The 18,198-nt window shown below is 35.7% G+C and overlaps 1 protein-coding gene across 1 annotated transcript in view; it reads left to right on the forward strand.

Annotated features, from left to right (window-relative positions):
• Positions 1-6,255: 6,255 nt before the first annotated feature.
• The window catches only part of LOC5566912 (menin), a 35,097-nt gene continuing 23,154 nt past the window's right edge, over positions 6,256-18,198 (forward strand). The window contains exon 1 of the mRNA XM_021846037.1: positions 6,256-6,816. Coding sequence (XP_021701729.1) covers positions 6,430-6,816 — 387 coding nt within the window. The 5' untranslated portion in view covers positions 6,256-6,429. The remainder of the gene's footprint in view (positions 6,817-18,198) is intronic.

Below are 18,198 nucleotides of genomic sequence, written 5' to 3' on the forward strand. Positions count from 1 at the left end.
TGTTGGAGGTCAAGAGTAAAAAATACCCATTGTTTGAAGTTCGTAAGCAATACTCTTTAATGAGTAAATCGACTTTACTCTTTTAATGAGTTAAACCACTTTAGTCGGAAATGGGTACGAAAGTACCCATTAATGGGTACGAAAGTACCCATTAATGGGTACTTCCGAGTAAGCGTGTACACTTTTTTAAAAAGTCGAGCACTTGGCACTAAAAAAGTCTGTCGCAGTGATTTTTAGTAAATTTAGGGTAAAAGCACCGGTTTTGGCCAGCCTAAGAGAAAATGTCAATAAAAACTGAATGGGAAGCCGTATTTATACAAAAAATATGTCAAATGCAAGCTTTCAATTCATATTATATGTGTAAAATATCAAAACTGAGCCAACACCATTTTTTCGCTTTGAAAATCCCGTTGGTCAATATAGGCCAACGGAACCAGTTTCGGCCAGAGATTTAACTTCGGTTCCTAAATTGGCCAATTGCATTGATTTCTCATGAGAGTGGCCAAATTAGAAGTGCCCTGGCCAAATTAGGTGTATGGGAGTTAAAACTATAAGGAAAATTAATTGTTTTTCTTATGATTTGAATCAATTTGGACAAGTAAATGAATGTAGCTCTATCATATGAATGTGATCTACTGCACACAAAAGGTTTCATGCTGATTGGCTATGTAAAACGGTGTATAATCCGCTATGGCTACAACTGGCGTATGGCCAAAACCGGTGCTTCTACCCTATTATTTTTTAATTTACAAAAGTTAAGTGAAATGTTGAAGTAGGGATCCCGATTGAGCAAAGAGACACTTTTTTTCCGTACGGAAAATTGACAGCTCCATTTGATCCATTTGAAAAGCTGGAAGATGGTCGCAAAAACGAAATTTGTTTCTCTGATTGCTTTCGCTTTGGCTATTCAAAAAAACCATCAAAAAATTGTCATTTTTTTATAATAAAAATGAAAGCGAATTCCACATTTCGAGTGTTCCTTCGCTGTGCGTAATTTACCCATTCATTTTTATTTACAAGCGCTTGCTCAATAATGAATACAACCTATTTGCGCCTAACCGCGGCTACAAAGCAAAGCCATGCTGAAGGTGTCTGGGTTCGAATCACGGTCGGTCCAGGATCTTTTCGTAATGGAAATTTCCTAGACTTACCTGGGCATAGAGTATCATCGTACCTACCACACGATAAACGAATGCGAAAATGACCACTTAGGCAAAGAAAGCTCTCAGTTAATAACTGTGGAAGTGCTCATAAGAACACTAAGCTGAGAAGCAGGCTCTGTCCCAGTGAGGACGTTAATGCCAAGAAGAAGAAGACCTATTTGCGCAGAAAATATGCTGCACGAAAAGAAGCCGATTTTGTGCACCCGGTACTTAACATTTTGTTATGTCTACAAACATTCAATGGAGGGATGTTTTAAAAGTTTTGGAAAAATCTCCACTTTCTATACCGATAGGGTTGAAACAACTGCACTGAGCTCAATCTCCAATTGGAATTTATGTGCAGCGCCAATAGATTTTTGCAATCAAGCTTGGCATTTGCAATTAATTAGTCACGCACATAAAAACAAAAGTTTTGTCACGCTCATTTTTAAATGCAGTGCACACATAAAGCAAATGCAGGTGCAACTTATTTCAAACGGTCACGCTAATATATTTTATCTCTGATCGCATGTAGTAAATAAATGAACTAGTCAAATAAATTTCCTATTTTTCTTTTTGTAAAAAAAATGATGATGAAAATCAAATACGCATACAGTAATACACATTTATTGCAGAGAATAAAAGTTAATACATATTCTAACGGGACCGAGTTAGAAATCCATGAAATAGTAAATTATCTGGTCGTTAGCAGCTGCGGGGATGATACCAACAAGAGCGTGGGAGTCTGTACGAGTGGTGCTGGAGAATGTGGAACTACTGTGTTCTTCCATCGCCACCCAGCGCATCGCGTGATTTGGCAAATAGTCATTGCACGAGCGGGATACATTTTCTTTGGAGTTCATCGTCTTAGAATCTGGTTCCGACACAATTGCATTTTTTGGGACTGCTGTAACATAAGAAATAGCTTATTAACCTGTATTGTTTCAACCATTTTATAATACTTACAACTTACTCTTGCTATCCGAGATATAATTCACTGAACATTCACTGAACATTCAGCTGAAATGCGATGTGTATTACTGTTATAAAAATGATAATACTATGGGAAAACTCGTACAGTAGCAGCAAAGAAATAAGATGGCGATACATTTTTGCAACCGTTGGCATACAGGTTTGTGCCTTTCAAAAATATTGGCAGCTTAAATAGGTTGTACTAATACAACTTTCATAATGCATTGCAATGCTAGTGGTATCTACATGCGTAGACTTTGAATTTTATTGTTCACAAATGAAATTCAAAAGTGGCACATAAAATAATGTTGGAGGCAGAAAATCTGCTTTTATGTGGTTTTCGCACATAAATTATAATGGAGTTTTAATATCAGTGTGTGCTGCACGACGGAATTCACCTCAAATTTGGTGAATTCTTAAATTAAAAAAAAATTAAGAAAATCTGGAGTGCATATAAAAATATCTGAAAGCGTCAATAATCATTAAAAATAATCGTCTTTCCAAAAGCAATATCAAAATTTGGGTTAAGCTCTGACGGCAATGGTCTATTTCGACATGGCGATCTAAAAAGTCTTGATAAATGTTGAAATAATATACGCATACTTTTTAATTATCAGGGATATTAAGACTAACTAGCAGAGTGGAAGTTTAACCAACGGTAGTTGTTCAATATGTACGTTTTGATTTTGATCCAGAACACCTTTTCATGCACTCAATATATAACCGAGTAACCGAAGCTGGAAAACACTAGCGAAACCCTTTTGGAAGCCATTTTTGTTTATGAAATGAGCTTCGATAGGGTATTGTGGCGCTCATTTGAAATCCACATCCAGCGGTGGCGGTAACGCGCAGATGATAAGCGCACAATTCAAACGCAACGTCAAAATTCAAGTAGGCTTGGATTGAATCGTTCTTCAGGGCCGTGAATGGTCCAATTTCTGAAACTTTTGGCGATTTCAATTATCACTGCGACGATACTGTGCATTTAGCGATCTTGAAAACTTCTTAAAATGCTTGTAAATCATCACAGCTGCCTCAAATCGTTTTGGTGTCTTCAGCGCGATTATTCCTGATTGCCCAAAGGCATGATCGCATAGAAGACCGGTGTTGCCTCTTTTTTTCCGACTCATCTGTGTTTACGGCTGAAAAAAATCATTTTTATCGTAAGTCAATTTAAAAAAATCTTGGTAAAAATCTGTGTCTCAAAAAATAGCCAACATTTTTATATTTTATTTCTGATTTTTCTTCTTCTTCTTTCTGGCATTACGTCCCAACTGGGACAAAGCCTGCTTCTCAGATTAGTGTTCTTATGAGCACTTCCACAGTTATTAACTGAGAGCTTTCTTTGCCGATTGACCATTTTTGCATGTGTATATCTCGTGTGGCAGGTACGAAGATACTCTATGCCCTGGGAATCGAGAAAATTTCCTTTACGAAAAGATCCTCGACCAGCGGGATTCGAACCCACGACCCTCAGCATGGTCATGCTGAATAGCTGCGTGTTTACCGCTACGGCTATATTGGCCCCTGATTTATATTTTCCAAAACTGTGTAATAAACTCGTGAACTATCCTAAAATCTGAAAAATCGTTTTTATCTCATAAATCTGTGATCTGTGATCACAGATATCTGTAGGCAAGAACAGGAATAGTTGAGAACACACCAAAACGATTTGATTGCGACGATCTTCGAGCGTTTTTAAAGATCGTTGGCGCGAGAGTTTTTCGTGCCACGCATAGTATATCGACATTTTCCTAGAGAAAAGCCTACTTTGACTTATTCCTCGGACATTAAGGCTGTGAACCGTTTCACCAGTTCGTTTAACTATTAGTTAAAATTTGACATTTCGATAGTTATTTACCCCTCAAATGGTTAAATTGAACATCGCAGTCGACCCATTTGAGCTTTGACAGTCGAGTAGTTATTTCAGAACAAAGTTGACAGATGGTTAGTTATTCTCAAATTCACGGGAGCTAAAAATGACTTTCGAACTGTCAAGTTTAACCATGCTCCAGAGCAGGGTTATTTCTAACCGGAGGGGAAATAACTATTGAGCTGTCAAATTTTAACTAAAGCCTGATTTGCTGCTGAACAGGAATCGCTAAAGAAATTTCTCGCCGATTCCTTGCAGAAATTTTCTACAGCGACTCCAGTTTGAACTGACATTTCTTTTCAACTGTATAGCGAAGTATGCACTTCAACAGAAAAGTAATCGCCTATCTTGATGCGTGGGAAATTTCTTGCAAGAAATGCTCAAGAAAAGCATTTCTCTTTGATCGCAGTACGCAGTTGAAAAGAAATGTCATTTCAAATGGAGCTTACTGTAGGAAATTTCTTGAGCAGAAATTTTTACTTTTCTTGAGCGGAACAACATACCTAGCTTATACTGCGATAAGAAAAAAGCGCTTCCTTGATCGATTCCTTGCAGGAATTTCCCATGCATCAAGATAGGCCTAGAAATTACTTGTCAGCAGCGAATCAGGCTTAAAAGTTAAACGAACTGGTGAAACGGTTCACAGCCTAAAGCTAGGTATGCTGTTCCGCTCAAGAAAAGTAAAAATTTCTGCTCAAGAAATGGTCAAGAAATTTCATACAGTGAGCTCCATTTGAAATGACATTTCTTTTCAACTGCATACTGCGATCAAAGAAAATGCTTTTCTTGAGCATTTCTTGCGAGAAATTTCCCACGCATCGAGATAGGCGATTACTTTTCTGTTGAAGTGCATACTTCGCTTAAACGTTGATTTGACGATTCTTTTTTTGTTTGCTGTTGCAAGAGAAGCAAAACAACCCATCCGTAGATAAAAATTAAATGCACTTTACTCATGAAAAATATTTTTAATTTTTATATATTGCAATTTCAGAGAAAAATTTCCGTTTTACGGTTCAACGGAAAGCTACCGCAGCTGTCACATCACTGATTTGCACTTGGAAATCATCAGTAGACTTCAATGATACCTTGGATACCGTCTTGATGATTGTTGTTTGTTGGTGTTTTTCATAGCGCTTAAGGCCCAAACGCAATGAAAGCGGAACGGCAACGGAAAGCGGAACCGGTTCACCAGGATGAACTATAGCATGCAAGTAGACTCAGTATTGGTTCACTTTCATTCGTTGATAGCTCAGTCGAGATGATGTGATTCATGCTGGCGAACCGGTTCCGCATTCCGTTGCCGTTCCGCTATCATTGCGTTTGGGCCTTTACTCTTTCAAGCATACTATGATTGAATTGTTTGCTTCAATGATAGAATGATTTCGAAGCCTGCGGTAGAACTTTGACAGCTGCGGTAGAACTCAGCGGCTACCGCAAAACGGAAAATTTTCTGAACAACCGTAATATTATGTTTATTCATATTTTCCCATAGTCCAAACTACTCGACTCCGCCACACCCCTGCGGCTCTATCGTTTTGCAAAATGCGCAAAAAGGCAAACTGCAAACAGAAAAAAAGTGCACGCAAGCCGAAGCGGAGAAAAAGAAAACAAAGGTGAATCACAAGAAACCTCGCGTAACAATTCTAAAGGGCCAATAATCAAATTGTAAACAAATCGGGTTTTGATACCATTCGATAGCATCTCCCAACACCCACAAACTGTGCAAACATTGTCAACATAATCATAAATCTTACCGTTATAAACTCGGTTTTCAAAACGGCCAATAACCGCTTTTTTCCAAATCATTCATTGGCCCCCGCTCGAAAAGGCCAATGATTGGTTCTCGCTCCATCAAGAGGGCCTACAATCGGAAAATTTCGCAAACTGTCATTGGCCTTAGCATGGTGAGAGGCCAATGACTCTCTCTTGCTCATTCATTGAAAACCGAAAAGGCCTAGCCTTGGGCCAAGCACGCTAATAAAATTCTATTTTGGCTAATAAAAAAGGCCCATGCCTTGATGAAAATCGAAAATGGGCCAAGCATTTAAACTCATCATTTTTTCCACATTTTTGTCAGTTTTCAGAATAAAATCAATTATTAGCGTGTAGTAATAGTAAATCGTCACTCAACTAGCAAGAAATTACATTGATTGATTTGAATTCTGAAAAATAGGAATTGAAAATGTGGTGAATAATATTCAAATCGAATTTTCTCAGAGTCAACGATCTGAGGATTGGCCCTTTTGAATTGTTACGCGAGAAACGTCAAATGAAGAAAATTTTGCGGCGACGTAAGTGAGAAAAAAAGTGGCAAAATTTTGCGTAAATTGTGGCCCGAAATTTGTTGCACAATTGCTCCGAGAAACCGGACCCGGACCCAAAACGCATCGACCGGGGAAATTGCTTCCGGGTTTAGCCCGCGCCAGAAAGAACCGCTCCACGATGCCGGAGTTCTGCGACGACGTGATCAAGCTGTTCCCGCTGCGGACCATTCCGGATGTCCTGAAACTGTTCCGGCAGCAGCTGACCAACCGGGTTGAGGAACCGGACCTCACGCTGCTGTCGATCGTGACCGGTTTGATTGAGCACTCGCTGACGACCAAGGTGTTGGAATCGTCATCGGGGACGGCACCAGTGGCCAGCAATGGCCCCGGTGGGAATCTGCACCAGCAGCCGCATATTGAGGTGATCAGCAACTTCCCGGTGATCCGGTACGAGGTTGTGGAAGGGCTGTACAAGAAGTTCAAGGCGGTGCTGGCCCCGATCGAGAAGCTGCTGGTGAAGAATACGATGGATTCCAAGTTTGCTAGCCGGGAGATTATCAAAAAGGTAATTGTAGGGGTAGGTGGGGTAAGATGAGCTCCCTTTGTTTGTGTTGTCCTTACAAAAGTTTTTAAATACTTTTTTGAGATATTAATGAATCAGGGCTGATAGTAGGTTTCTTTTGAAAAAAATATTCCATTATAATTCAACTCTCTAAAACAGTGGTTTACAACCTTTTTGAAGATGCGGCTTCCTTTCAAGTATTACAAATACCCCGCGAACCTTTGAAAATGATTGTTTTTGAAATCATTTTTTCAACATTTTTTTGTCGGTTAGTATTAGTATGTAGTTTATGTGGGGATATTATTAGTTGAGTTTTGACAGCATTAGGAGAAATCTTCCATTTTTGCAAGTATGAAAATATCCAAACTTTTTTGCAATCGACTACAGATGACACGCAGACTTCGTCCTTTGGCGGAGAGGCCTGTGTCATCCGCAAACAAGGATTTTTGAGGTGACTCACATCCCTGAGGTAACTCAGGTTAGTCAGATGTGAGAATATTGTATAACATTGGCCCCCAAAATGCTGCCTTGAGATACACTAGCTCTTACAGGAAGTCTTTCAGAACTGGAGTTCTGATAATTAACCTGAAGTGTACGATTTGACAGATATTTTTGAATTAAAAAATCTATGTCTAGAAGAGCAAGACCAGTAGAATAGCCTTTAGATTTGTTGGAACGAATCAAATTTGTTACACGTAAAAGTTGATGAGTGGTCGAATGTCCATGGCGAAATCCGAACTGTTCATTGGCAAAAATTAAACTTTCGTTGATGTGGACCATCATTATGTTCAAAATAACCTTTTCGAAAAGTTTACTGATGGAGGAAAGCAAACTGATTGGACGATAACTAAAAGCTTCTGCAGGATTTTTGTCTGGTTTTAATATATAGGAAAATATGCTAATCCCTGGCCACGATCACAGGGTTTGACGGTTGCAAAGTAGAAGGTGCACCATAATAATACCCGTCTGTGAAACATATCACCTTCCCAATACTTTGGCACACCTCTAACGGTTCATGATTTTCATGAAACGGCTGCATTCAGGCGGAAGATCTGGTAATATGTTCGGCATATTATCAGGTCTTCTTTGAACGGAGGGACCGCCAGGGCTTAGTAGTTACTTATAAACCAGTGCTGGTTGTTGATGCTTCAGTTCGATTTACACGAGCTGTAGCATCTTTTGTACTAATCAGTAATGGTAGTTAAGTTTCAAAGCTAACGTGTAATCAATCGTTTTATAAGACAACATAAGAATATCTGTTTGGTGTAATTGTGCGTTGCATTCGTCGTTTTAAAATTGGTGATTGTGAGAGTCCTAATAATGATTAATGAAGAGAACCCTCAGTAGTACGTCTGTTTGTCTATGCTACTAGATTATTGATAGTTATAATACAATCTGCAATCATTTCTCTGAATATAAAAACTATTGCCTAGTTCTTCACACATTCATGAAAAGAGTGTTCATAATGACAGTGAGTGCAGTAAAATTTATCAAAGTGATTTTATTTTTCTACTGTAACCTTATTGATCGTAGTGCTAAATCGTAGTTTGATTATTTTTTTAATTATTTAGTTATGATGGTTAGATGGTAAATAATGAATTATTATGAAAGTAGTGTGAGGTAATTTTGATAAAAAATTGTAGCTGTGAAAGTGAAGTGATATAATGGAAAATATACATACATCATGTGTATTACAAAAGTGACGACACCAAAAGTGTGGTAATTATGTGACAGTGACTGATGAAATGAAATGGAGAATGAGGACCTTTCAATAAAACTATTTCGTTCTCCACTTCAACCACTTTAGTAGCAATTCAAGTATTATCATAGTTTTAGTCTGGAATACTAAACTGCAAAACTACGGCAAGGGTTGATTGCTGCTGGGGTACACAGTGACCATTTGAGCAACATTGCTTAGGAACGTCTGTGTGATGAATGTAATAGAGGCTTATAAAAGCAAATGTTGGGCAGGAGCTTAGGGCAGATTAAAAGTCCTAGTACTACCCCTATCGCTACTAACAAAAAAAACCTTTGTCCAATTGTCAGGAAAATATGCTAATCGAAAACATTTGTGAAATATATCAACTAAGAATGATAAGCTACTTTCTGGAAGTTTCTTGATGAGGATGTACAAAATTCCATCTTTGCCAGGAGCTTTCATATTTTTTGATTTTTTAATAATAGTTCTCACTTCGTTCAAATCAGTCTCCCAGGAATTTTCGAAAACGTTCTCTTGATTGAGAATATTTTCGAAATCCTGAGTAACTTGATTTTCAATTGGACTAGTAAGTCCTAAATTAAAATTGTGCGCGCTTTCAAACTTCAAGTTAGTAATGATTTGTTTTCCTGTTTCAATGCCGGTATTGGCTGCTGAGGTTTTTTCAAAATTTTAGATAATTTTCAAAAGGGCTTAGAGCCAGGGTCCAATTGAGAAATTTTATTTTCAATATTTTCGTTTTTTAATTGTGAAAAACGTTTTTTGATTTCTTTCTGCAAATCCTGCCTTACGTTTTTAAGACGGATCAAGAGTTTAAGATCATCGTCTATAATCACGGATTCAAATTTTACTTCACATTTTGTAATTGCAATGCTCCTGGCTTCAACAATGGAATTTGTTAAAGTTTCAAGAGCATTGTCAATATCAAGTTTTGTTTGTAAAGGAATATTAACATCAAGATTAGAGTCAATAAATGTTTCATATATATTCCAGTCGGCTCGAAAATAATTGAAAGTGGAGCTGATAGGATTGAGAATCGCTTCTTGGGATATTTGAAATGTAACAGGGACATGATCAGAATCGAAATCAGCATGAGTAACCAGTTGGCTACAAAGATGACTAGAGTCGGTTAAAACCAAATCAATCGTAGATGGATTTCTAGAAGAAGAAAAACATGTAGGGCTATCAGGGTATTGAATTGAGAAATATCCTGAAGAGCACTCATCAAATAAAATTCTGCCGTTGGAATTACTTTGAGAATTATTCCATGACCGATGTTTGGCATTAAAGTCACCAATGACAAAACATTTTGACTTATTGCGAGTCAATTTTCGCAAGTCAGTTTGGAGCAAATTTACTTGCTGTCCAGAGCATTGAAAAGGCAAATAGGCAGCTATGAAAGTATATTTATCAAGCTGTGTTTCAACTGAAACACCTTAAGTTTCAAAATTTTTAGTTTCAAATGACGAAAACAGTTGATGTTTTATACGCCTATGAATAATGATTGCAACTCCCCCACATGCCCCATCAAGACAATCATTACGATAAACAAAAAAGTTAGGATGTTTTTTTAGTTTGGAACCAGGTTTTAAATATGTTTCAGTAATAACTGCTATATGCACGTTATTAGCTGTAACCCTCCCCTTGGTTATGCGACCTTGCCGCAATGGGAGGGCATAATCCATTAGCCCATATGATGGAAACCAAAGGCGTAACCTGTAGTGGTGGTAGGGGAAGTGGTGGAAAAATGAACAGGGGTGGTAAAATGAACACCGTGCCTTTTACCGAGAAAAAACGAATTTCGATGATTTTTTATCACGCACGGACGATTTAGAGCATAAATCTGAGTGTTCGCGTTGATACGTAGGTCAATTGCAGTAAAAATATCAACAAAAACTAAGATTTTAGAAAACCACGCTTGAAAATTAGACCTGACGTAACTTTTAGCTCGGAAGACTTGAGGTTTTTAGTGAGGTGAATATCGTTATGATATGATGTCAAATCTGATACCTTTAGAATTCTTTTTGAATGGGTTACAATCATTAATGGATGTATTTTCGGAGAGGCAATAATTTTTTTTAGAAATATTTGTTTTGCACACGTTTTTGGCATGGTGTTCGTTTTACCACCAACCGCTGTTCATTTTACCCACATAGTGCAGGCAGAGCCGTAGCGTGGGTTCATGGCGCCCTTGGCGAACTTCCATTTAAGCGCCTCTCAATCAAAACTGTACACATCTATTTAACATGGTGAGAGTTAACGTGAACTATATCATTAGAATTCATTAGAAAAGAATCGTAGGATGCTAGAAATTTAGAACATATTTGATTATTGAGTTAATTCCTGCAGGACAAAACGGAAATTCTTTTATCTATTAGGGCAGATTGCCAACTATTGCACAGACTAAAAACCTGCCAATTATTGAACAACCCGTGTATTCCTTATGGATGTGCAATAATTGGAGTGTTTTTAGTCTATGCTATATTTTGCTATTTATCCTAAATGTTATTTGAAAAATTCCCAAGAATATTACAATTTATATAATAAGAAACAAATATGAAAAATCGGTGTTCTAACAATTTTTTGGTGCCATTTTTAGTAAAATGTTTATTTGAAGAAAAATTCTTCTAAACATTTTAAAAATATTGATTAAACAAAATAAAAGCTTCTTTATCCGATATTTATATCATATGACACTAATAGTACAACCTTGAAAAAAAAACCAAAGCCATACGCTTATGTGTTACACTTTTCACCACACTGCTGCCGTATAAGGCTTGCGAGCTTTTCTTAACAGTGTTGTACAAAATACAACAGCACGACTACTGAAGTGTTAAAAACGTAAATAAAAAAAATCATTTTTCATAAAAAAAAAATAGTGCTAAAATTTTTTTTTTCAATTCACGTTGTCTTGGCCAAGACATTTTCATAAAGTATCATTTAAAAAAGTAATTTTAAATGAATTTTTAAGGAATGGGATACGTCATCTATAGCTTTCTGAAAACCAAAAATGAGTATATCAATCCTACTGATTCCATTTTTTTGTAAAATCAAATGGCTATCAGCTAGCGTACAATATTTTTAAGTGTTATTAAAAATGTACCACTGATTTGGGAAGAATAATTCGCAGAATGCTGTGCGGATTTGGCCGGAGTTAAATTCTTAGAAAACCACACCCTGGATTGAATATGTCATCAAGATGGTTTAAAAAGTTCAAAAGTGTCGGTGAACCGCAAAGCGTTCTATCATAACCACACATAGTTTATATAGAAGACCATGATTATTTGAGAATCTCGACAATTTTTTGGTTGAATCCAGTCAAATACTATGTTAGATTCATGCTCAGTATTTCATGAAAATTTCTTTCAGGATCCATATTGTGATTCATAGAGATTGTGTTTGAATTCAATATGTATTTTCAAACTTTATCATTTGTGTCACGCGTGTTGGCGCCCCCTTAAGGCTGGCGCCCTTGGCGGGTGCCAACCTGGCCAACCGCACGCTACGGCACTGAGTGCAGGTAAAATGAACATTTGCATCGCTTTTTGATAGCGATGAAAATATGTGAAAATTTAGCTATTTTAGTCTGAATCCATGTCGCTGCTATAGATTACATCCCTATTATTGATGTTGTGCGATAGAACTATACAAATTTCTCGTTTTTCTATCAAAAACGAGATGATTTCCTTAAGGTGTTCATTTTACTACCCCTTCCCCTATCACATTTTGGCATTTTTTGCTTAAAGCCGCGTAATTCATATGGCATAGACGCAATAATATCTCGGATGTAATCCAACGGACATTCTGCGTCATTGATAGAATTGGGTCCTAAAATGTTTAATGAAATCTTGTTTTTATTTAATGACACGAAAGAGCATGTTACTGCAACTATTTTAGCAATTTTTCCCGCTCAAATAACGACTACATCATATTTAAACTTTAAATTAAAAATTGGGTCCATAAATGAACCTTGACACTTTTGATCATGTTTGACGTTCGCTTAATCGACAAAAACACCACAGGGCTTTTAGTTTTAACACTGGGGTTGTTCCTATCTGACATTTCGGAAGGGACACGGAAAGCAAAATACACCCAAAATTTGAGTTTAAGCCAAGGAGCGTGACAAAATCTAAAAAAATGTTTTTTGGACTTGAACAAAAGAAAAACATTAAAAAATTGAGTAAACATGTGTTTTTCGCCTAAACTTAAACGTTTGGCATTAAAATTGGGACAGGCCTTTAGGACCCTATTGATGCCCATTTCAAACAATTAATCTATACGAAGTGAACATTAATAGGGGAATGTGGGGCAAGATGAGCACCCGGGGCAAGATGGGCACCCCTAGTTTGTGTCGTTCCTACCGATTTTCTGCAATACATTATTTGGGGTTCTGATGAATATCATTAAATTGATATGATGGCCATAAATTTCAGCTAAAAAATCAACAGCACAACGTAAATATTGTCCAAAATACATCAGGGTGTCGACTACCTGGAAAAACCTGGAAAGTCAGGGAATGTCAGGGAATTCGATTTTTGACCTGGAAAGTCAGGGAAAGTCAGGGAATTTCACTACAAGTCAGGGAAAAATATTCATTACTACAACATCAAACAAGTTGATTGAGAAGATGCTTTTATGCATATGAGAGTGAGCGGTACTTTACTAACTATACTTATTCTTAGAATCCAAAATTTTCTGAAATGAAAAGCATCAACAGTGCTCTCTGAGCAATTTCTTCAAAGTTGGCGTAGCTTGCTTTATTAATTATTAATTTGCTTTTTTATTATTAATTTAGTTCTAAAGTTTGCTAGATCAAATCATTGTCTTTTCTTCAAAATCTCGAAGAAAAAATGGAATCCACTTCATCAAATCATGCCAATCTTTACAAGTTTGCCCAAAATATCCAAGTTAAACTGATAAAACGAAATATAGAAAACAACCAATGAAGATTCTCGTATTTAGGTGAAGATGAAAACCGTGTCTCAAAATTTCAAGAGCAGAAATCTGCAAGACAATTTCTGGATGTTTTATCATGCCGTTTCTGGAAACAATGAAGATGATACCGCAAAGTTCTCCAATATTGATATTTGTCCATTTTGCTATCTATTTCAATTTCAATTTTCTAGGGTTTTATGAAAATATCGTGAATTCCAAGCGTTACTTTAGTATTTTATTCAGGAGCTTACTTACAGATATGTCCAGTTTGTTTTTAGTTCTGAGAATATACAGGAAATTCTCCAAAAATGATGAAGATATCTTTGTAAATCCATAAAATCCTTGGAAGCAGAACTTTCAGGAATTTAATTTGAAGGAATCTGCTCGATAATCCTTTGATAGTTTGTGTGATTACTTGGAAGGTTAGTCGGACATCTTCCCGTAGATGGGCTAGATCAAGCTCGAATAAAAAGGTAAATTTAATTTTTTTTTAATTGTTTGCCATGTTTGCCTTGGAAAATACTCATTGATTACTCATTCTTAGTGTAGTTAAATCGAGGATTGTTGCAGGCACGACACATTAAAACGAACATCTGAAAACTTATTATTGGCGCGTTATTCAATTCCAGAATTCATTTCGTTAAAAATATTTAGATAAATTTCTGGGAAAAACGGTTGCGGTTGGAATTAAAAAAATCACATCAGAATTCTAAAAATTAACTAACATTAATTACCTCTCAAGAATCATGGTGAAAAATTTTAAGAAAAAAATGAATACATTTTGGAAAAAGTGTCTATGTGATCCCTAAACATTTTTTTAAAGTATTTCTGTAATATTCCTATATAAAAAAATTGCTGAAATAAATTTCTCAATAGTTTTTAGAGATTCCTGTAGGTGAATTCCGGTGAACAATTTCTTCAAAGAGAAGAAACTTCCTTCCATTAGAAAATTCCAGCAAGAAAATTTTCTTTTCTTCAAAAAAAATACGCGCCAGAATTCACCTACTGGAGGTGTAATTATAAAATTCTTGAACAAGTTAAAAATCTTTGGTCTAACGTAAGAGTTCTTAAAACATAATTCTTTGTGATATTAAAGCCATTGGATAAAACATTTGAGGTGGTTCTGGGAGAAATATTAGAGGAGTTCCTGGAGAAAGAAGTATTGGAGGAATACTTGGAAAAATTCATTGAGGAATTTAAATTGGAATTTCTGAGAATTTTTGGTTGAATTCCTTGATGAAATTTTCAAAGAAAGTTCTTTGACAATGACTGTAATTTTACCTGAAAAAGAAGTAGTTCGATTTCAGGAAGAAAGTTCTTCCATTAAAAAAGCATAGTAATAATTTTAATAGAGTGACGTCCTATGTATGAACAATGGTATATTCAGCTTGCGGAAGGTGTCCAAAATTGTCCTTTATGCCTGAAACTTGTGAAATTATATCTGAGGTAGTTCAATATCCGAATACATCGATTCCTACAATTTTAAAAGTAACTTTTGCGCTTGAAGATTTCAATATGATTAGTAGATGACTCAGAATTTACTTAGCTTCTACTCAGCTTTTACCGCTTTATTAATACGAATTATCAAGTTTGAAAAGTACATACCCAAGTGCTCAGTTTTATCATATCAACTTGAATAAAATTATATATAATCTTGAATAAAATTATATATAATATATTATAAAATTATATATAAACTGAAAATAATCTACACGTTCGATCCATATTATTTTCAAAGTGGATCTATCGTGTCAAATTGCAAGGTGAAATAACGTGTAAAACTTGTAATTCTGTTATGGTTTGACTTTGGTTCGATAGCAAAGGCTTTTACTTACAATTTCAACGTGTTTTATAATTGTGATATCAATCACTAGAACAACTAGTTTGCCTAACATGACAAGGGCTTACATTTGCCATCCAAGCGTGACATGTTATTTTTTAGGAAGCCGGGCGCCCTTAATGGGTGCCTGAAATCAGCAAATGAAGGAATCGCTAATAAATTCGACAGCAAACTTTTCGAGAATTTGTAAATTAACGTGTTTTACTTTTGAATTCGAATTGCTGATACCGACTTACACCATCGATTGTTGTGTTTCACAATTAGTGAAAATTCACGTGAGAAACACATTGATCGAGCTTGTAGAATGTTTTCAGTGTAGTTTAAACTATTGCTCAGTTTATTCATACGACCTAAAACATAAACTCTACCAAACAAACAAATCAACATGGTCTGGAATTTTTCGGGAAAACGACTGGAAGGTCAGGGAAAGTCAGAGAATTTTATTTTCAAAAATGGGTCGACACCCTGTACATAGAAGTCCAAAAATTTACCTTTTCATATAAGATTTGTTAATTTAAAAGTGATATTTTTGTTGCGTCAGCAAATTAATTCATTCGTTTTTGGCCGTATACCGTGAACGTACCATATTTGACGCGGGTCCAAACTTGACGCATTTTCTAATTAATGTTATCATAAATTAATTCTAGATCAGACTAGCACTCGAAAATGTATTGCTTAATCTTTATTTACATGTTATTGATGAATTCCGATCGAAAAAAGTTTATATTTCATTGATAATAGTTAAAAAATAAAATTTATTTGAAAATGCATCCGACAAGTGCGTCAATTTTTTTCATTCCTTAGTGAATATGCTAACTATTGTTGATCAATTTTCGTGAAATTATTGTGCTGTTTTACATCAATATCATCAACAACAGTCAGTAATATTCTTTTATTCATGAATTGACGTCGAAAGTTTTCTACTTTTAAACTTTAAGACATATTTTTGTATGAAAATCTTGTGCGTCAAGTTAGGCACACAATGTTCCTAATTATTTGCTATTTTGTTCAGCATGTTTTGTTGAATCGAAAATAGGAAAATAAATATTTATGGGGCTTGCATTCAAAAAATCCGTCCGCAGAACAACCCAAGGCTTTATGTAAGCACATGTAAAGGATCATCCATAGATAACGTCACGTTTTTAGGAAGAGGAGGAGGTTCAGGGAAACGCAACGATTCATACAAAATATTCGCACTTTTCATAAAATAAATGAGGTCAAGGTTGAGAGGGGTTGAAAATTGTACAATTTATCGCGGTTTATGGACGTCCCCTAATGTTTCAAGGAAGCTTCAATAAATGCGTCAGGAGGTGAGGTGTAGGTTCAATGGTTTGTTCCGTATAATTTATACAATATGGGGGTGTCCATGAGATACGTGTCACAAAAACATACTATTTTCTACAAAAACCCCGCCCATCCGCCCTACTTCACACTTTTTATATGGAGCCTTCAAAAAACTTGTATGATTCGTCACATCTTGCAGAGCACCTCCTTCCCCCTAATAACATGACGTACTTAATGTATGACCCATATATGGTTCTCGATCTATTTCGAGGCCCATACTGCCGTTGGTTCTACGCATATTTGTCCCGGGGTCCATAAGGGTGACATAGAAGATGGGACAAGTAGGCGTAGTTCACGTGTTATAAGTAACGAAGATTATCAAACGGTAATTTTTGGAACCGGTTGTTTTTGTTCTAGTTTTTGACCAATTTGTCCTTATTTTAGCAACTACTTTCCCCGTTCCAGCGCAACGTAGTTTTCAAAATTTTCCCTGGTTTGATATCACGACGAAAATACATTAAACTAAACAATAATGCTTACCTATAGATTGAACTCAATCGCCGGTTTTATTTTCTACACTAACTAAACGCATAGCAAAAGTGACTACCGGATGACGTCATTCAAAACTTTTTCCGAAGGTTCTAACTTTTATGTCCTCTCTAAAACGCTTTTTTCATTCAATTGAACTATTGAATACTGAAACTCTTTTATATTTTAAACTTTAGCAATTATTTGTAAGTGCGTCAAATAAGGAACATAGTGCGTCAAATTAGGCACATTGAAGAATTGATGCGTCAATTAAGGAACCTAATGTGTTCCACAAAAAGTCAATCAAACATGAAGAAAAAATCGTTTAATATTTTTTACTGATTTTTGCCTAATTTTATAATAGTTGAGCTAGCATAAGTTCAAATTTCAACAAAATCGGATAGATTTAGACGATTTGACAAGAGTTTGAATTTAGAATTTTCTTAACCGCGTCAAATATGGTACGTCCACGGTAGTTATAGAATAATCTTCTGTAGATAATCAGGAGCAAAACTTTTTATCAAATTTAAAAAATATTTTAATTGTTTTGATTATATTAATAAATTTACACCCTTGGGGCAAGATGAGCACCATGTTCAAAATCAAGTAAAAGTGTGAAATTATAGAACCACATTTAGCTGTGAGCTTGACTTACGGTATCTTCTTTGCACAAAACAATTTTTCTAAAAAATATACAAACAAACAACAAATTTAATCGTTTTTTTTCAAGTAAAATCTTAGCAATTTATGAAAAGTTATTTATTTTCTGATAAAAGTTTTAAAAACTAAACTAGTTGAAGATAAATATTGTCAGATATTAAAGATATTATCTTGGGATATTGCAAGCATTGAAAAATAACAGTTTTCTTTAGTAAATTGCATCTTTTTATGGGGGTGCCCATCTTGCCCCGCAGTTTTTTTGACCGATGATAAAAAAGCTATTTTTTAACGTGTTATTTGGAAAACTATTTATCACTTTTTAAAACTTTTAATGGTTGGAGGTCTAAGTAATAATGTAAAAGATAAGGATGGTTACCAATTTTACCAAAATAATAACGTTTAAGTAGGCTTAAATCGCGCT

The sequence above is a fragment of the Aedes aegypti genome, chromosome 2 (assembly GCF_002204515.2).
Source record: "Aedes aegypti strain LVP_AGWG chromosome 2, AaegL5.0 Primary Assembly, whole genome shotgun sequence".
NCBI lineage: Eukaryota > Metazoa > Arthropoda > Insecta > Diptera > Culicidae > Aedes > Aedes aegypti.